Genomic DNA, 13,904 nt, shown 5'->3' with positions numbered 1-13,904 from the left:
TACCTAAATCAAACCCCAAATCAACGTAACATCCCAAATCATTCACATCACAAATACAAATCCTAAGTTACTTACACACAAATCAACTACATCACAAATCTTAAAAAAAATTACACACAAATCAAATGCATCATAGATCGATTATACATATCAGATCCATGCAATAAATCACAAATTGTAATAAAAGAAATTATACATCTCTTAATCACAAATTATTAAAAAAACGGAGAGGAGAACCGGCGCGTTGCCTCCCGCCTGCTGCCGCTCACCACGGCCGGCACGCTGTCGCCCCGTGCGCGGCCCCGCTGGCCGCCGCCGCGTGCTGCCCCACCACCCGCTAGCCGCTTGCTCGCCGACGCTGCCCGCCAGATGTGAGGAGGAGAGGGGAAGAGGAGGAAGGGGGGAGGAGAGGGGAGGGGAGGAAGGAAATACGAGGGATAGAAGGAGGATATGATCTTATCTAAATATTTTGGTGAGGAGGAAATATCATCTGGGACTTAACCGATCAGATATGGAGAGAAATATTTACTTCCGGTTGGTAGTATCAACCGGGACTACTTTAGTGCCGATTGATACCTCAGCCTCCTGACATGCCTCTGACAGGGGTTTGTGTTACTAACCGGGACTAAAGATCAAAATTTTTATAACCGGGACTACCGGTTCTTATTGGAACCGGTATTATTGTGGAAAACAGCCGATCCAGCAAAGATCATTTTTCTAGTAGTGTAGTTTTATCTCATGTCAAATTTATATTCGACTTTATTCAGTTAACGCGTTGTTAATTCGTGGTCGATCGATCTAGTTTGTAGGTGTAGCTGCCGCAAGATAATATGCACAAGCACATGGATCAGATTAATAGCTGTCGTTTTAGGCACTACGCCATTTATGTGGATCAGGACACATGTTGCAACTTGCAAGTGACATGACCGCAAGTATATGCATTGAACTAGTCTAAAAATAATAATAATAAAAATAGTCTAAAAAAGTAGTATATGCATTGAACCAGTCAAGTAAACGCAAGTAAACTAGGTACTTTGATAGTCTGATTGACACAGACATATGTAGCAACTAACCGGAGTGTGTATGGGGCACAACGTACGCATTCAAAACGTTGGGCATTCAGGCATTTCAGGGTTATGGGTCGTAAGTGAAAAAAAAATGTGACCACTAATGGAAAAACGCAGTTAATTTACAGCAAGACTTTTATACCCTTACCTTTAGTTAGTGGACCAAAAGATATAGCTAAGTGATAAAACGATGAAAAATTCCCAATAAATCCTAAGAGTACGCTTTAAAACTCAACATTATTAATTGTCTTTGAAACAAGCAAGCCTAATCAACAATTCTGATTTTTTTTTTGGTGGATGGCACATGGAGCAGTGTTGATATGCTTAGATCGAGGTCGTGCGTTTGGCGGCGACCTTCGTGAGCGTGGTTAGCGGACGGGAACCGCGGCAGGATGTGGTGTGTACTTTGTGGCAGTATCCTTGCCTAGTCGGCTTTGATGACTTTGGAGGTGGTAATATCTAGGTCAACGACTGATATTCTCCGATGTTACTCCAGTTCTATTTAGGTTCGATGTCAGATGTGAGCAAAATTCGATTAGCACAATAATCAGCCGCTGATTTCACAGAAGATAAGGACTTCATACAACACAAAATTCGATTAGCACAATAATCAACCACTGATTTCATAGAAGATAAAGACTTCATGCAACTTATAAGCCATTGAGCAGAAACAACGAATGGCTATGTAGATTCTCGCCAAACATAGATTAAAGTTTAGCAATACCTATTATCTTTATCTTAAGGTTGGTATTTTTAATTCGTAGCCATTCGATCCAGCCACAACCTACGTAATAATTGGTTATAGCTTCTTTGTAGCATATGTTGGGATGAATTTCATTTTAAAAAATGTGTATTGCTAGATTCCAAGAGCATAAAAATTTGCGAAAATTAGGTCACCTAAAAATTACACATTCATAAGCCTAAAACTGCATCGGTATGCAATATACAATTTTACTTATTTTTAACTATAATATTATTCTTATATATAGTTTTGATTTATTAATTTGTATCTGAGCTTGAGTACTTCTAAAAAAAAATTAAATCTTTATCTTTCATGTAGTTTGGTAATATTTATTTTTTAGGTTAGAATAGTTTACAAAGTAGCGTGCCTCGCTATAAGACATGTCACGTGTGTTTGTCATCTTTATATATGATATCCTTATAACATGCTTTAAGGCATGTTATACTTGAGTATGAAGTATGAATCTTTTCACTCCCCCCCCCCTCTCTTCTTATTCCCCTTTCCCTTTTAAAAGTTGCCAACTATGCAAGGTCAATTAGCAGCACTTCTCTCACGCATATGCAAGTAGCTAGTAGTGCATGTGCATGGGCGACTGACAAGGAGCATTCTCGTAAGAATAATCAACACCTTATCCCTATCGATGCCTATCGATGTACTCGTTTACTTGGAAGTTTGGAAGTTCACTTGCCGGTTCTTACATTCTAAACCCCGCGTGGTACGCGACGTTATTAGATACTACATATACTGTGTACCTATATGTTTCTCCCACTAGCTAGCTAATTAATTAATCTCTCGTACGTTTCTATATATATAAGTGACCGCGAGATCGATCCAAGCCACGGTATGCTATGAGCTACTGAAACCTACCTAGCTACTCAAAAGATCGATCTAGCTTGGCGAGCGTGAGGTGGTGAGGTACGTTTACGTACGTACGTATACTCAGCATGGCCGGGTACACCGAAATTTTGGACACCAACCATCACGAGCACAAGGTGTGCTTGGTTCGCAAGGACGAACCTTTCATTTGCTCTGGCTGCAAAGAGCTCGGCTTCGAGCTCCGGTACGCTTGCCACACTGCGGGCTGCAACCATCAGTACCACAGGTCCTGTACACTGCAGCCTCTCAACACTCGCGTGCCAGCTCCCTTCTACAAGCACGACTTCTTCTTCTTCAAGTCGGTCAGTACAGCTGGTGCCCGTTGCGAGGCATGCGCTGCTGAGGTCTCCGCTCTCTTATTCTTAATTACTAATTCCTCCTGGCAAGGTTTATGATTAGATATACTTAAGTCTGGCTTGTATATATTTATATTTGCACGTATTTCGAATAACATAAATACATATTTAAAAACCAAAGTAATTTTGAATAAGATAAATGCATATTTAAAAAAAATCAAAGGAGTCATCCATCATAAAATTAAGCCGGTGATAATACCTCCGAAACATGAGAAACTATTTTTATCCCTTGAGGGATGTTCCCTCATTGTTTATATGTTACTTATGTTACTTAAATAGTTATGAAAAAAATTGAGAAGATATATTAACATGTGATATACCACTCTACAAACATGTAAGTTTAAATTCAACTTATGCATCTCGCAAAAAAATTAAATTATAGCTAGTTAACATATATTCACAGTCAATTTTATTTTTTTTCTTTGCTAGATATAGAAATTGAATTTGAACTTGCATGTTCGTGGAGTGATATATCACATGTTAATATATCTTCTCTTTTTTTTTAAATTTTTTTCATAATTATTTAAGTGACATACAAACAACGATGAGACATCTCCTCGAGTTATCAGAATCCACTCCCCCGAAACATATGTTGATGTTTCTTTCCTTGGATGGCGAGGCATGCGCTACTGAGGTCCTCGCTCTCTCCATTCTTAATACTTCCTTCCGGCAAGGTTGACCTTGACTGCAAATTAATACTCTCTATGACTTTTTAGTAAAGAACGTCGTTTTGATTTTTTACATAGATTTCATCATTTGACTTATTAAAATTTTATATAATTATGATTTCTTTATTATGGTTTGGTTTATGATTACAGTTACTTAAGTATGACTTGTATTTTTACATATTTGTACATATTTTGAATAAGGTAAATGCATATTAAAAAAAGAGACGTCATCCGATCCATTGTAAAAGCCGGCGATAATACCTCCAAAACATATGGAGTTGTTTCTTTTCTTTGGATGTCCCTCGTTTCTTACATATCATCCAAACAATATAAATTATTTTTGACAACATTAATCAATATGTAATATATATATATATATCATTATGTAAACATGTAAGTTTAAATTTGACTCATACAAGTTGAAAAAAAGATAATGAAACTAACTAGCAAGCTAGTGTATTGTTCACATATTCACAGTCATATTTATTATTTCTATTCCAACTTAATTTGTATATAGGTTGAATTTAACTTTAATGTTTCTGAAATAACATACCACCTTTGATCTATATTATTAGATATATTTTTTTATTTAAGATGGCATCGAAGAAACGATGCCTTAAGGAGAAAAATGACTTTCCATGAAATATATATGTATTCACGAAAATAGTATTAGTAGATTTTTTTTCCTCAAAACTACTCCTTCAATTTAATCTTTTAGAAGAATAAAGATTAAAAGGTGCTAGCCATATACATTGAGAATAAAAAAGTTGAGAAGATATATTAATATGTGATATATCACTCCACAAACATGCAAGTTCAAATTCAATATAGAAGTTGAATTTGAACTTACATGGTTTAATTTGTTTTTTTCGTTGCGAGGTGTAGAAGTTGAATTTGAACTTACATATTTGTAGAGTGATATATATATCACATGTTAATACATCTTCTCAAATTTTTTCAATTTTTTATAGCTATTTGGGTAATATATAAATAACGAGAGGATATCCTCTCGATGAAAATAGTTTCCCAGTAGAAAACCCTTTCCCGCCGTTAATTTACACCATGCTTTAGGAAGCTCGCAGGTGCGAGGTTACGTGTACTACTGCCCGGACAAGAAGGTCAGCCTGCACCCTTGCTGCGCAGATCTCCCCCGCGTGATAACCACCGAGACGGTGCAGCTGAAACTGGAGAGGAAGATCACCAAGAAATGCGGCATGTGCCACGAGCGGAATCAGGGGAGCTTCAGCAACCCATGGGCCTACGCCTCCAGCGAGAAGATGATCCAGCTGCACGTCGCCTGCGTCCGGAAAGCTCTCGTTTCGCAGTTCGAGTCGAGGCTTTACGGCGTGCAAAAGCCGAAGATGCTGCTGCCGCCGCCGCCTGCTGCTGGAGCAAGCGCTGCTTCTTCAACTAGTAGTTCGACTGCCATTGTGGAATGCAACAGCTTCCCCGTGCTCGAGGTGGATAAGTACCGGAGGAAATCGGCCGGGTTCCTCGATACGTTCAGGCGGATCGTCAGGGCAGTCATGGCCATGGTCTCGGCGGTGATCACCGGGAACCATTTGGAGATATACATGGCTTTCATAGAATTCTTCAAACCGAACTGAGCTGACAACATTTGCATCTTTGCGGTTTGGAGCTCGTGTGTTTGTGCGCAGCACCAGTTTCTCCCTTTAAATTATAGATTTGCTTTCAGAACTTGAAAATGGGTTTGGGTGGTGTGTGGTGGTTCTTGCAAGTTGTAATAAGGGGGAAAAAAAGGAACACATTTGTTCGTACAATTTTCAACATATATGTATAAGACGATCAGTTTAACTGGATAAGGTGGTTGTTTAAGCTGCAGAGATGTTTTTGGATTTTGAGTTATGACAACATGCAAATGATTTTCCGAATGTAAATTATAATTAAATTTTCTTTCAGAACTTGAAAATGGGTGGTGTAAAAAAAAACATATTCTTCATGCAAGGGAACCGTGAATAGTTCAAAGTATAGCTCAGGTGACATGGTGCGAGGGTGTTCGCCCAGTCAACCTGGGTCCTGGTTTTGAATCCTAAATCAGACTTGTCGGGCCTGTTCACTTTAATGTCATTTTCAACCTTACCAAGTTTTAATAAAGTTGCCAAAAAAATGGCTACATTTAGTTTGTAGCTAAATTTTGGTAACTATATAAAAAATCCTGCCAAAATTTTGGCAAGTTACCAAAATTTTCGCAATGCCAAAATTTGGTAAGGTTTTTTTTTTATCAAAGTGAATAGGCCCGTCATCTCATGGTGTTTCTTGTACCCCTTATTCTTAATACAAAGATAGCCAGCTCCGTTATTCCTCTTTTTTTTTTTTGACCAAACGTTATTCCTCTTTTGTTTCCAAAAAAAAAAGGAAGCGCAATCTGGCATACATGCATGCAAACACGAACCACTTAACAGTTGGAACATCTGAAAACCCCGGCCAGCCAGATGCTGAATCAACTGTCGATCATGCCGCTGATAGGATTTCGTTAGAAATAGATACACACACATATATGCATACACTGATACACAAAAGCTTGACCTGGAGAATCAGGCCAGAGTATCAGGTTGAGTTGGGACTGTGGGAGCTAGTACAATCACAGAGTCGTTCTCAAAAACTGTACAATGAAGTAGAGAACGGCCAGGAAAAGCGCAATCTGGTACACATCTTGGTTCAATCCATCATCCGGCCTTTGGAAGAACTGCAATATTGAACACAAAAGCTCAAAAAGTTGAAAACACTATCACTGGATAGCTACAGATAAGTGGGTGGGTTTATATAAAGTGACATCAATTTTTGCAATGTATGATTCATGTACCTTAGTAGGATCCCCTGAGGGATCTGGATAAACCTCCAAGTTCTCATCTTTCTTTGATGATAGCCGAGATGCTGTACCCTTTGCAGCTTCGATTGTGTCCTTTCCGGCTTCAACAGTGGAGAAGGCCCTCCTGGACAACCAAAAGTAGGCCTGGGCAGGAGGAGACGAGGCAGAGAGGTCCCATGAGTCGACCTGTTCGAGCACTTGGCCGCTAATCTGGTTCAATACGAACTGTGAGGTAACAGAGACGATCAGGTCTCCTCCGATGGTTGCGAAGATTGGATTCTTAGGTTTGCCTCTGAATGTCCATTTGATGGTCAGGTTGCTTGTCGATTGCATTGACATTTCCTGGACTGTCTGACGCAATAACACGAATGCTGATTAGATAGTCAGACTGGAATCAATCCAAACTCATGAGCATGCCAATGTGAAATAAGGAGAGAGGCATTCTTTGTTTGAATTTGAACTGACAAAGTCCTTTTTCTTTTGGACAGTATGTTATGCAACTTGTTTGGGTTAGATATCTTACAACAGAGTTCTAACTTCATGGATATGGTATAGAATTGCAGCAATCCTTACCACTGTAGGGTTTTCGAGTGCCTTGGTGATCCACAATGGCCTCTTGTACTTCTCCCGTCCAACAAATGTTCTGACCGGGTCCTGAAAAAAAAAGAAAGGCACGAAACCACAAGGTGATGTCAAGTAGCTCATCAGTTATTGTATCTGCATCTGGACATCCTAATCTGTCACTAGTTCAGTAGTTTGTTTCTTGCTGTTGTTTGAGTGGTACTTTCGTTGCTATTCTTCTTAATATAAAATCAGCATCAGCCTGGCTAAAACTTCTGAAAATGGAGGCATGTTACCTACTTAAACATTCATCAGATTTCCTCGGGGAAAAAAAACATTCATCAGCTAACAGCAGTATTTTGTGTTGGTTCATAGAGCTTTTGCAAGAGCTTCTCGGGGTCTACTCTGTGCCTGAAACTATTCTTGTTGGTGTTGCTAAACCTTCGGAGCGAATACGCAAAAGCGTTACTCGCTGATTGAAATGGCATAGCTCTATTTTTCCCTTCCAAGAAAAAAAAAACAGATAGTACTGTTAAAAAAAAAACTACAGATAGTGTTTGCCACAGTTCATGGAATCCCATGATCATATCAGACTCGTAGCTTACATGTTTGCTAGATTAACTTGAAAGGAGATGCAAAGCATTGGTGCGAGATTGGTACCAAATTAATGTCTGAATTACTGATAACACATAGTACGGAGTAGCAGTAAAGTGGTAATTGGTGGTACAAGGGTGATGCGCACACCTTGTATTTGACGGAGACGGCGTAGCAGGTGAAGGCGCGGTTGTCGTCGCGGAGGTCGAGGATGTCGCGGGCGAGCTGCCTCGCGGTGGCCTCCACGTAGGGGCTGCTTATGCACTCGAAGTCGTTGCAGAGCTCCCCGAAGTCCATCCCGTCCACCAGCTTGTCCGTCTGCGACCTCTCCTCCGCACCATCTCCGGCAGCCGTCTCTACCTCCTTGGAATCATCCACAACTGCAATCACGCACAGAGCCGGGAGTTAATTAGATCACGTACGTGCGAGCTGGACCGCACGGCGAGATCGCATTGGTGAGATGAGATCTTCACCGTGCAGGGGGGCGAGGCGGCGTTGGAGCGCGGGAGCATGGCGGCGGGAGAGGAAGCCGGTGACGGCGGCGGGGATGCCTCGCCGTCGCCGTCGCCGGGGGGAGGAGGAGGGGGAAAGGGTGCGGGAGGAGAAGAGAGCGGCGGCGGTGGCGGTGGCGGTGGCCATTGGTGGCCCATGGCGCGGTCGGCGTGGCGGGACGTGAAAAGGCGGGAGGATAAGGCGCGGCGCTCCACGGCCTCTCGTTGCCACATGTGGCCTCCGCTCCATTAGCCCTGGCCCAACAACTGCTAGTCCATTCCATTTCTCATTTCTCTTCTATTTTTCCTCAATTTTTTTAAGGGAAAACAAAATTGGCCCGTGCCAACTACTATAGGTCTAGTATTTTCTAGTGGACTGCCTTCTTCTAGGCCCAACGAGGAAGATGTATCCCAGGATGGGCATGACTTTCCTGAGCTTTCACGTGCCTCTAGCTTCGTGTTTTGTTGAAGAACACAATGTTTTCTTATAGAAACTGTTCTAGAAAATCATGCGTCACTTATGTAATTCTTGTATTCTGCCCTCTCTGTTTCATATTCATTTTACGAGTTACTTTGATTAAGTATATAAAAAATATCATAGTATTTTCAACACAAAACAAACGTATTATTGTAACATATTGAATATTAGATTTGATAAAACTAATTTAATGTATTAGATATTGCTGAATTTATTTATAAATTTGATCAAACTTAAAAAGTCAAAGGTACATGTAATATGAAACAGAGAAAGCAGATGGGACTGCAAATGGGAGATGATTTTGTGGATGAAGTATAGGTCCTGTTTGGGGGAGCTTTTAGCAGCTGCAGCTTCTCCTAGAATCTTCAGTTGCCAGAAGCTCCCCCAAACAGTTCATCTTTTAATCTAGATTTTGAGAATCTGTAGTTGTAGAATCTGAAAAATGAACTAGAAGCTAGAAGCTGGGACCCAGCTTCTCCAGATTCTCACTAGCTAGCTTCTCAGCAGCTCATTCTCAGAATCTTAAGCTCCCCAAACAGGCCCATAGACACGAAGAATACCTCTGTTGCTCCAAAACTGCCCAGTTTACGGACAACAAATCGAAAGATGCACCTGTGATCCGGGCTACATGCAACAGATAAAATATACTTGCATCGAAGAGTACTTTACTCCTGGAGGTAATCATATACAGTATGGTGATAAAGTAGTGAGTTGTCCTCTTTGTAGTGGAGGAGGTAGTAGCATTTGTCGCAGAAATAACAGGGATTGTTCAGAGTCCACTTGTCGTCCACCGTCATCTTCGTGGCATGGAAGATCTGGCACACCGAACACTTCTGTAGCCGCCTCTGCATCTGGAATGTCATGAGAGGGTATTCCGCTTGGTTCTGTGTGTCCTCCGGGTGGATCAACCTCATGTCCCTGATCACAATCATGTGTTTGCAGTTTCCCTGAAAACGTATGTGCAGGGTATTGTCAGAAACATGGGGGAAAGGGTTGTAGATCTCTACCTCAACCATCATACATTACTACAGCTTCAAGTTAATCGATTTTAGATTTCATCACAAAACATAGATAACAAACAACACAAGGTTTGATTGTGACTAAATGACGATTTGATTTCCACAAAAAAAGTGATGCAGAAACATCACAACAATAAAGGCATAAGGAGAATAGATAAGAACCTGATGACAGTAGAGGTACCCAGCACCGAGACGGAAGTTCAGATCAGAAAAGCGAGTCTTTTCCATTTTTGCAGATTTAAAATCAGGAACATTTGAAACATTCAAACCCATCAGTAAATCCTTTTGTCGTTTCTTCAGCACACCAGAAGTAATGGCATCCCACTTCTCTTCCGCCTCATTTCTGGAATTTTTAATCCAGTCAAGTATAGGTTTACTATAATCAACAGTAGAACGCCTTGTGTCATTATAGAATGTGTCCTGACAATAGAGAGCGTTGATTAATACAGTTGCAATTCTTTAAGAACACACAGCAAATTTCTGTTCACAGATGCATACCTCAATAAGAAAATAACCAGAATGAACGTGTTGCTTTGCCACATTCATCAGCTTGTCTTTGAAACAGTAAATATTGTCTCTAAGATCTGTAAGGAGCTGGCTTCCCAACACTAGAAATTCCTGGCTCTGCAAGGAAAGGAGATCACCAAAAAATTTATTCCCCACATATTTCACCCTACAAATAAGTATACCAAAAAATATATGTATATAAGTCATTACTTTCACAGAGCCATATCTCTTCTCATAAACTTCCACACACAGAAGTACTTCTGGATAGACTACAGGTCTGTGCTCCCCAGGTTTGAAAGTTTTGTTCTGGGATAACAAAAATGGTTAGTGTGAAATTTGAGACAAATGAGCCACTTGTGTAAAAGAGCAAATGAAATAGGCTATAGTTTTTAATGCAAACCTTCCAAGTTGTGCTGATGTACCTAAGAGATTTTGCAACATCAACTTTCTCAGCTGATGGCTTAGAAACTTTGGCCAACACAGAATCACCACTGCGTTCAAAAAAATATGTTTATAGAAGGCTGTAATGAAAACAATATAACAGATAAAATCAAATCATCTAGTTATGGCCATAAGTGCATAGCCTGGACAGCTGTATTTTATACTTATCTTATTCTCTAGTGGCTCAGTTATAAAAAGGAAGCAAACTATTCCTACCGGGCATACCATATATGATTTACATAAATGGGCTAATAAATAGGATACATGAGTAAATGTATGGGCTAATCAAAATCCAGTATTAAGGGGAGGTAAATTTCTATACCTAGTTAGTTCAGCCAGCACAGAAGTACCAATTTTTTACTGAAACATGAATCTAGCCAAACTGGGCTGCATCCTGCTATCATCTGAACCACAAAGAACGATTTACATTACTTTTACACTGTTATTTGCCACAGCCCATCAGTAAAAGTTCAAATTACTTATCAACAGAAATTCCACAGCTCTTCAGCAAAGCTGTGATAACACCATCCCATTCGGTAGAAAATTAAATAATATATATCTATGAGCTTATGGCACAATCAGAAAATGGAATTACTAACAATACATACCCACAAATCAAGGTCAAATAAATACATGCCCACAAAGTTAACTGTTTTACCTGAATGAGTGCAAGCTGGCTGCATGTTTGTCTTCCTCTTGTTTGGCCTTAATTTCTGCCATCTTCACTGCTTTAGTAAGATAGCTCCCCTAGTTATAGCCATGCCACAACATATGATGACGCAAAACCATGGTCAGATTTTCCAGAGATTAACAATAGATGCAAGAAGAAGAGGGAAATATGTATATATATTTTTTTAGAGAAAACTACTATACAAGATAAATTCATCAGAAAATGCATGCAATTAAGCAGAGATGCAACATTAGGGTAAGGCATACTTGTAAAATATGTGCTCGAACTTCTCTATCAAAATGCCTGCCTCTCTTTTTGCCCTTTCCGCATTTTGTATCTCCATCTGCGCCTGCAGCATCATGTGAAACAACTTCCAGATCCTCGACAGGTGGTACAGACTCATGTGAAACAACTTCCAGATTCTCGCCTAATGAATTTGAAGTGGTATTTCCACCTTTTTTCATTCTTCCTCTGGATTTCCCCTTCATGCCACCTGTTTTCCCTTCGATGCCTTGTTGTGGTACGTATGGTACAACTGCCGTGTCAACAGATGGTCCAGGTATCTCCGTTTCAACTGACGAATTTAAGGTCGGAGTGACATTTTTTCGCTTCCTGCCTCTAGTTTCCCCTTTTACCCCTCTTGTTTTACCGTTGTTTCCATGCACATGTGGTATGCTTGCCGTATCCTCAGTAGGTGATCTGGAAGTCTCTCTCTCACCTGATGAGCTTGATGTGATAGCACCATTTCCAAAGGTGGAACTAGCTGACATTCTGCATGTGATAGTTCGAAAGAACATCAGACCCTATCATTTTGTGAGCCACATAAGACATGAATATTAAATATAATAATATGAAAAGAAAATTTAGATGCCAGGAATTCAGCTACAAGCCATAAAAATTGAAAAGAGATGATTTGGTGCATAAAGTGCAAACCGCTGTTCCATGCTACCAATTCACAATAGAACTTTCTTTATGAGTTGGCATGGAATGACGCTATCCAACAATTAACCGTCCGTGTTGCATCTAATTCCAACTCGCATAAAAGAAGCACCAATCAAGCAAAAATAGCTTACCCTCCATCAATCCTCTGATCCTCCAGCTGTGACAAAGCAGTGGAATCCCAGCCCTCCTAAAAACACCAAATAACAGAGACATCACATCAAAATATTGTTCACAAAACTAGAACTACAATTAAGCACATTAGCATAAGCTCGATAGGAACGGTCACCTCCATAGCCTCCCGGAGAGCGCGCTCCACCAGCTCCTCCTCTGAGAGGACCCTCAACTCATCTACGCTGCAGAATCCACAAAATGTACAAACCAGAACACGAATAAGCATATGAACAACATGACAGACACTGGGGGATTTCTCCACCTGATACGGCGGAATTTGGGGGGCTTACCAGAGCTCTTCGTCGAATTCATCACCAGGATCGCCCAATTCATCTTTCAGCGACTGCTCGCAAAGTAACACAGAACGCGATTACACCAAAGCAAGGGCACGGATTGAAGAGCTAGGGTTTGGCGGTGTGCTCAAGGGGATTCGAACCTGCAGCTCGTGGAGCGCGGAGGACATGAACTCGGGGACCGTGGAGACGGGTCCGACCATGAAGGGGACGAACACGGGCCCGCCACGAGCGAAGGGCATGCGCCGCTGCTCGCCGGCGGCAGAGCTCTCCGCCTCCTCCCCCGCCGCCGCCGCCGCCATCGCCGTGTGTCCGCCTCTTTCGCTGGTTGGGGGGGTTTTCGGCGCCAATGCGGTGGGAAGAAGGCTAAAAGCTACTGGGCCCAGTATAAAGCCCAATATGAAGAATCACTACTGGGCCGTCGTCGTCTCCGTCGAGTATCGTCTCGCTCCAGAGCACTCGGCTGGCGGGCGAATTTTTTTTTTAATATTTACAGAAATAATCTATCGACCAAAAAAATTGCAGAAATAGCCCCTGCCGCCCCAATGGTGGGCGGCAAGCTGACGTGGCAGACGGTGGGTCGACCACGCCGTCTGCCGCCGTCGGCCAAAATTGCGATTAGACCCTAGGGCGGCAAGGGGCTAATTGCAATTTTGGCCGCCCATAAAGAGCTTGCGGCCGTAATTTTTTCATCTGGGTCCCTTGCCGCCCCAATAGAGAGCGACAAGGGACCCAAATGAAAAAAGTACGGCCAAAAGATATTTCTATGTTATGTTAATAATAAATAAAGAAGTATTTATTGGTAAAACTTGTTAATATTGTTATAAAAATGTATTGAAGTTGGTTGTTGCGCAATTTCATATGTTAAGTGAGGTATTATTTTGTACCTTATTCGATGTATTAGTACTCAGATAATTTATATAGGCCTATCGCAGTCTGGGTCATAGAAACATTATATGGACTTAAACAAGGAGAATTATGTAACATGAAGAAATAGTAGTACAATTTGAACATGATACAACTATTTCCATTGCGGTTACATAGATGATATTAGATTCGAACTAGGAGGGAGGTAGTGCAATAGTTGAACACAACGACGATATAGTAATGGGACAAGGAAGCATGACAGTAGAAATTTCAATATGCTAAGTTGTCCGATAATAGCTAACCCCTACGTGAGGATCCCTCTCCTCTCTCA

The 13,904-nt window shown here is 41.1% G+C and overlaps 3 protein-coding genes across 6 annotated transcripts; 1 reads left to right on the top strand and 2 right to left on the bottom strand.

Moving 5' to 3' along the window:
* The first annotated feature begins 2,642 nt into the window (after nucleotides 1-2,642).
* On the top strand, nucleotides 2,643-5,546 carry LOC107278441 (uncharacterized). 3 transcript variants are annotated; one of them, XR_010741315.1, is made up of 2 exons: nucleotides 2,643-3,029; nucleotides 4,781-5,546. XR_010741315.1 is itself a non-coding variant. In XM_015777294.3 (2 exons), exons 1-2 carry the CDS (start codon nucleotides 2,754-2,756, stop codon nucleotides 5,314-5,316), a joined length of 801 nt encoding a protein of 266 aa, XP_015632780.1. In that variant the 5' UTR covers nucleotides 2,643-2,753; the 3' UTR covers nucleotides 5,317-5,546. The 3 variants fall into 3 exon arrangements, 1 of the variants encoding a protein (XP_015632780.1); XR_010741316.1 differs by having other exon boundaries at nucleotides 2,643-3,675; XM_015777294.3 differs by having other exon boundaries at nucleotides 4,792-5,546.
* A 617-nt stretch (nucleotides 5,547-6,163) lies between these two features.
* Nucleotides 6,164-8,618, bottom strand: LOC4324318 (uncharacterized). Its single transcript, XM_015772899.3, has 5 exons — nucleotides 8,168-8,618; nucleotides 7,845-8,074; nucleotides 7,113-7,193; nucleotides 6,534-6,890; nucleotides 6,164-6,416 (listed from the first exon to the last, which is right to left on the bottom strand). The coding sequence occupies exons 1-5, from the start codon at nucleotides 8,433-8,435 to the stop codon at nucleotides 6,312-6,314; spliced, it is 1,041 nt and encodes a 346-aa protein (XP_015628385.2). The 5' UTR covers nucleotides 8,436-8,618; the 3' UTR covers nucleotides 6,164-6,311.
* Nucleotides 8,619-9,209: 591 nt separating this feature from the next.
* On the bottom strand, nucleotides 9,210-13,062 carry LOC4324317 (snRNA-activating protein complex subunit). 2 transcript variants are annotated; one of them, XM_015772720.3, is made up of 12 exons: nucleotides 12,850-13,062; nucleotides 12,704-12,756; nucleotides 12,529-12,595; nucleotides 12,374-12,429; nucleotides 11,755-12,071; nucleotides 11,567-11,649; nucleotides 11,289-11,377; nucleotides 10,590-10,680; nucleotides 10,400-10,495; nucleotides 10,181-10,306; nucleotides 9,845-10,102; nucleotides 9,210-9,610 (listed from the first exon to the last, which is right to left on the bottom strand). In XM_015772720.3, exons 1-12 carry the CDS (start codon nucleotides 13,006-13,008, stop codon nucleotides 9,329-9,331), a joined length of 1,677 nt encoding a protein of 558 aa, XP_015628206.1. In that variant the 5' UTR covers nucleotides 13,009-13,062; the 3' UTR covers nucleotides 9,210-9,328. The 2 variants fall into 2 exon arrangements, with proteins under 2 accessions (XP_015628206.1, XP_015628198.1); XM_015772712.3 differs by having other exon boundaries at nucleotides 11,567-12,071.
* Nucleotides 13,063-13,904: the final 842 nt, after the last annotated feature.

The sequence above is a fragment of the Oryza sativa genome, chromosome 1 (genome assembly GCF_034140825.1).
Source record: "Oryza sativa Japonica Group chromosome 1, ASM3414082v1".
In the NCBI taxonomy this organism is placed as follows: domain Eukaryota; kingdom Viridiplantae; phylum Streptophyta; class Magnoliopsida; order Poales; family Poaceae; genus Oryza; species Oryza sativa.
The sequence above is the reverse complement of the archived record's forward strand: the minus strand, read 5'-3'. Positions and strand labels throughout refer to the sequence as shown.